The following is a 6,505-nucleotide window of genomic DNA, read 5'->3' on the forward strand; positions in this document are numbered from 1 at the left end:
GGCATAAGATGTCTCCTCACATTATGAACAATTCAACAATTGACGAGGGATTTCTAAAAATTGACATGGAATTTTAATGGTTGCCTCCATGGATCCTAGATGTGTGTTGTTTCTTCTTTATGAATCTGATATTTTGTATATAAGAATGTAAGTAATATCATTTACTGAGCTTTGCAACTCAGACCCATCAATTTTTTTTCCACATATTATCAGGTGGCATTTGGATTCATCACTATGGGCAGCATGAAGAGGTCTTTTCTTTTGGCAGACATCAAGAATCTATTTGATTAGTTTACGTACTATAAATACATGTCTTATTCCACATATTTCCAGTTCATGTTGGCCAAACATATATTTAAAGGTTAAAACAATGGACAAAATATTAAGAATTGGTTATAAAGTTTATATTATAAACAATTTAGTTATTCTTGATTACTTGATGAGAATTTTTTAGATATTGATAAATTATAATTGTTGACTAATCAAGGTGCCATTTATATTTCCACAGAGAAACATATGTTATTGGCCATGTACCACAATTTTTTGATAGAAGGTTTGAGAATGGTAACATTACAAGTATGAATGAACTTTTGTGTAACATAGTTTCACAGTTTGGCCATCAACCATGTGGCTGATTTAAAACCTTGGTGCGTCGCTGTTGTTAATCACTGACCAGATAAGCTCATCTTCTATTTTTCAAGAAAGGTGTACTATTTAAAGGAAAAACCAGAACAAGCATCATAAGAATGATTTGCAACATAGGAAATGTTATCATTAAGTCATACTAACTCAAATATGAAAATTATGTATGAATGCACAAACACATATAAGGGAACACTATTTAACTCGATACATATTAAGTCAGGGATGAACCTAGCATAGAGAGGAAAGATTACCATATATTAAGATCTCATACCCATATCAAACAAAAATTTAGCCAAAAAAACAACTTTGAGGCAGAGTGTGTAACTAAAGCTAAAAGCAGGTTTCCGTGCAAACTGTAAGAAAACAACAATGAGGAATAAAAATTGAACGCGGCAATACTTTCTCAGAGGAAAACACAGATAAATATTTAACTGACCTCATTCAGTAGAAGATCATCCCCAACGACATCTATAGACTCAGTACTCGTGACTAGAATGCTTTTAGGAGCCAAATCCTGACCAATACCAACCTCATCAATGTCATCGGCCTCAGTACCTTTTCTCTCGAAAGCTCTATTCAGGGCATGAAAGGACTGTTCAAAAATACTACTACAAAGGGGAGTAACTGTAAGTTCCAATTCATCCACTATCTGTTTCGAAGAAGTTTCACCTAAATCAGAATGAGGTGCTTCCTCACTGTGGATGGATGTCGCTTCCACAGAAGGTTCTTCTGAAAAAGATTTTTGTGAGCTCGAAACTTCATTATCTCTCAACTGAGTTTTGACATCGATTTTTGTTTCTTTTACAGAGGGACCATCTACATAAGCTATTGATGGCTGTTGCTGCATTAGACTATCTTCATATAATGACAGTGATCCTAAATCAACTCCTGCTCTTTCTTGCTCAAACTCATCCCAGTCATTAGCCCCAAAAGCCACCGATGAGTTCATAAACAATGGGTTCCCAGTCTCATTATCGCTTTCTTTACTAACTTGCTGTTTATGTCTCATTACAAGATGAATCCTTCTCTCATCACCAGAGCCATAACCAATGCTCGAGGCCTCACCTTCTGAATCTTCACAACTTAAATTTTCGCCAAACTTAGTCTCTTCTTCACTCAATCCACTTCCAATAGTCGAATTTGTGGCATTGATAGAAGATTTACCCTTATCCAACGACGAATCATCCATAGATTTCATCAATGAGTCGGACCCAGTTCTAACTTTCGCCAGCGAACTTCTTCGATCCATCAAAACTACGTCTCCTTGATAACCATTTTGCCTCCCATAATCAAAACTCGCGCCCTCGGATTCCGAATCTTCAGTAGACTTTCCCTTAAAACTCATCGAATTCTCCAACGACGATCGGGAAAACTTGGACTCAGTTCTATTCCTGCTCGGAGGACTCAATCCTGAACCATTCCCTCTCGGGGTTTCAACGCCGCCGACATCCAACAACCCATCGAACCCATTCCAACGATGAGAACTCTTCAAAGACTCCAACAGTTCGCTGTGATTCCCAACCGAACTACACAAGCTCGCGCTCCCCAACGCCGAATTCGCACTGCAGTAACGGTCGAACTCCGATCCATCGCAAGAAGAGTAATTGGACGACGCCGCCGGCGATGACACGTCGGCGTCGGAGTTGGGGGAGTCTCGAGGGGAGGGTTCTTCGAGTGCATCCATGAGGAATTAGGGTTTCTGGGGGTTTTAATGGATCGCGAGAGCTAGGGTTTTGTAAAGAAGAAATAGAGAGAGAACGTGAAGATTCGGAGGCTTACCTTTGCTCAAACTGGAGAATTTTTCGCGGCGATCTTGAGATGCGGTAGATAGCCCGACGCCATTTATTGCTCTCTCTTCTTCTTTTCGTCTTCGCTTTTTCTAAAGTGCGCCAAGGGTGATAAGATGCACCGGCTTCGGGCTTTATCGCGTCGGAAGTATTTTTTTTAATGGGCCTCTCTGAATTTTTGCTTCAAGTTGCCATGCGTCAGATAACGGCCCATTAGCTGATATGGACTGGGCCCATTTTTTGAGATAAATGTGACAATCGATGATTTCAGCATTTGGGTAGCCAAACAGTATAGTGGTTCTTAAATTGAGGGGTTAATTGTGGATAGAACACGTATAATCGCCGTTTTGAATTTTTTACCCACTCGTTTCATTTTTGCAGAGAGGTCTTGACGGATTTTTGTTTACTTTTACCCTCATGGGTCTATTTGTTAATAATAATAATAATTTCCCTTTATTTGAGGGTCAAAATATTTTCCTCAGCCTTATCTTCAAAAATTAAATTAGAGTAGTAGTAGGTTCAGAACAATCGTACCACACACTATATATATGCACGATTAACCTTAAAATGAATACATAAATACTTAACGCTTTGCTTAGTACATGGGAGGGAATTGGATCAAATAATAAAAAAATAAAGCAATGAATGAAATTGAATGAGTGTGAATAGAATACTCATTTCAATTTTCATGTTTGGTTACGATTAGAGAATGAAACGGTAATGCAATTTTTTAAAGTTTTTAGTATGCAATATGGATAATTTAAAAATCAGTTTTTCTATAGAGTGCCCATGGGCACTCTATAAGAGAGGAGAGAGATAGAGAGAAACGAAAGGGGGGGGGGGCCCTAATTTGCATTGGGATCCCCTCCTCATTCATTTCTCTCTATCTCTCTCCTTTCTTATAGAGTGCCCATGGACACTCCATAGAAAACCCATTTAAAAATATTTGGTATGTATTTTCATTCTCACTAGGAATGCTTATTCCCTACCGACGCATTGTGAATGCGCATTCCCACATAATAAGGGAATGAATGAGATGTAGGAATGGACATTCTAGCTACTAAAATAATAGTGTTTTTGATACATACAAATGAGAAGTGAAAATGAACATTCTATTCTTACTCATTCCCGCGTAATAAACGAAGCCTTTGATTAAGATGGAGTCAAGGCTGCATAGAATCTCTCTAAAATGCCGTTGTTGTGTGAAAGCCCGGTATATCTTAGAAGGGAAATGCTAGTTACACTCCTGATTTTAATCTAAACCAGCATCAAAAGTCCAGTTTTGACTAGGTTATGCTGGTTTTGTTTGTATCTTCCATTATTCGACGATTGACAATAACGAAGCGTTCACGCAATCTTTTTTGTGTTCCCTTATAGTAACTACCGAAAAAGCCCTAGATATAAGATCATCGGATTGCTCCTAATACTTGCATTTACTAGTTGCGACAGCACGAAATTAAGCTTTTTGACAGTTAGAAAATGAATGTGTTTTTCAAGGGTTGTTTTGAAAATTTATGATTGCTGGAGACACTTTTTTAAACCTATAAGTAGTTTATGATTGTTGGAGACACTTTTTTAAACCTATAAGTAGTTTATGATTCCAGACTCACTTTTTTCTCAAAATTTTCTCTTAAAAATCTACAATCTTATTTACCTATTTCACAGAGAATATGTGGAAATATTCAGATTTGCTTTATGAAACTTTTAATTTTCTGTCGTATCGAGAAAACAAATTTAACCTGAAGTAAACTTAAATTACCAAGTGGGGCAAATATTTCTTTAAGAAAAGTGTTTCACGCCTCAGAAATTCTGTCTCCTTCTTTATTTTTACTAATAGTTAATATGGGAACATCTTATCCCACCAAATTCTCTTCCGCTGCCCTCTTTTTTCCTCCATCCAAATACGTTGTTTAAATTACTACAACTTGGGCTTCCTCTAGTCTTTTAACTTTAATTTAATTTAATTTCAAGCTTCACAGGCGCACAAAATTTAATGTCCTAAGATACTACATTTCTTTGAATTGACCATCTTCAAGTGAACTTGATATGTTAGCATTGTTTGATAGGAGGTGAGATGAGGTGAGGGGAGGGATAAAAACAAAAGTTTTTTTATGAATTTGAAGAGGCCATGAGGTGAGGTAGGGCAAGGAATGGGATAAAAAAAATGAGCTGAAAAATTAGATATAAAAAAATCTCCCAAAATTTAAGACACAAGACAATAGAGAAAATGAGCTATAAGAACATGAGTGTTGCTATAAGGACCCAAAATATGAGACAATTGGAGGAGACATGTGAGATGTCATTCTCCTATTGCATAATGAATTAGCATGATCAGCTCATTATGCAATAGGGAGGGGACACCTCACATGTCCACTCCCTTGATCCCATATTTTGGATCCTTAAGTCATTTTTCTTTTTAGAAACCCACATCCTCTAGATTTGGGTGGAAATGAGAAAGTAAAATGACACACCCTATTTTAAACCATTAAAATATTATCGATCCCCATTTTCTCCCTTTTATGGCTTCTCTCGCTGGAGGAGAGGAGAAATCCTAGTGACACCGCTCCAATTTTTTCCATTTTCCTCTCTTCACTCTCCATTTTTTCCCCTTTCTGTCTTCTTCATTTTCTCCTCAACATCTTTGAGATCCCCACCCCAAAAAAAAAAAATCTCATGTTCAACAACTACATCATCTCTAATAATTTTTTTTAAAAAAAATCTTAACCTTCATTGCCCAATTTCACATTTGAATTCTTCAATTTCTGGTCCAATATTGAACAATCAAGTGTAGGTCAGAAGTTCATGATGACTGGGAGATGAAATTGTGTTGGTTATGTTCGGATTTGGTTCCATTCAGATTTGACTATTTGTCCCCTTTCCCTCTTTAAACTCCTGCTAATTCTTGAGGCCCTCTTCTTTTGATGCATTAAAAATCAGATTTTTAAAACCTTTTTTTTTATGAAGTCCTTTCTTAATTTGATTACGATTGTGTTTATATTATTAGGTGGCTTTGATGATTCTGTCGCTACAAATCCTTTGAGGGACCAATGCTGAAATATGAAGATTTGGAGGACTATAGTTAAAATATAAAAGATGTTAGGGCCTAAGTTAGAAATAACACTGCATACATTTTATGGATGATGATCTCTCTTATGATGCTGCTATTAATCAATTTTCCATATGATTTTCCATATCAAACTAAACAAAATAATAGGAAATTAAAATTTTCTTTAAATTTGGAATCCCCATTTTCACGTTTTGAATCAAACTAAGAAAAATCATAGGATTTTTTTTTTTTTGATAATGTCACAATTTTAACTTAGTTTTTTGTTTGACAAATTTTCATGTCAGAGCTAACCCAATATTACCTTGTTGCCAAACACACACCGAATATTTTAAGGCCTAATTTAGAAACAACTCTACATTTAAAGATTTTAGGGCCTAATTTAGAAACAACGCTACATTTTATGGATGATAATATCTCCTATGATGCTGCCTATGGTGCTGCTGTGATTCAATTTTCCATATGATTTTTCATATCAAACCAACCAAAATAATAGGAAATTAATATTTTCTTTAAATTTGGAATCCTCATTTTCATGTTTTGAATCAAACTAATAAAAAGTTATATAAAAAAAAGAAACCACCACTTTTTGACATTATAAAAAAATATTTCCTACAAATTTGTAAAAACATATGGAAACAAATTTTTGCACCTTTTTTTCTTTTCCTTTCATTTATGGAAAACATGAACCAAACAGGCCTTTAGACTTAATTCGTTAGAAAACTAGTATGACCAATTTAAGATAGAATATCAAATCTCGAAGACTGAAATTAGACTTGGAGATAATTTTAAATTTAGCCTTCCATCACTTGCTTTGTTCACAAAAAAGGTAAAAACATAATTTATGAGTAGGAACAAACAAAGTCATCCATTGGATTAGGGGCTGTTTGATTCAACAAAATTTTAGCATTTGAGATGGAGTTGAAATTTTTGGAGCAAGAATATCTCATTTTTATTTATGGGATTTCATGTATAGTGTATGTTTCAAAACAAATTTTGGCATTAGGTA

The 6,505-nt window shown here is 35.5% G+C and overlaps 1 protein-coding gene across 3 annotated transcripts in view; it reads right to left on the bottom strand.

The window, feature by feature from the left end:
- Positions 1-2,528, bottom strand: part of LOC109840556 — a 7,884-nt gene extending 5,356 nt beyond the window's left edge. For 2 of the 3 annotated variants that reach the window (XM_020409243.1, XM_020409245.1), the window contains exon 1: positions 1,082-2,528. In XM_020409243.1, the coding sequence (XP_020264832.1) occupies positions 1,082-2,329 (1,248 nt within the window). In that variant the 5' untranslated portion in view covers positions 2,330-2,528. The remainder of the gene's footprint in view (positions 1-1,081) is intronic. The other variant, XM_020409244.1, reaches the window with a different exon arrangement.

The sequence above is a fragment of the Asparagus officinalis genome, chromosome 5 (genome assembly GCF_001876935.1).
Source record: "Asparagus officinalis chromosome 5, Aspof.V1, whole genome shotgun sequence".
In the NCBI taxonomy this organism is placed as follows: Eukaryota; Viridiplantae; Streptophyta; class Magnoliopsida; order Asparagales; family Asparagaceae; genus Asparagus; species Asparagus officinalis.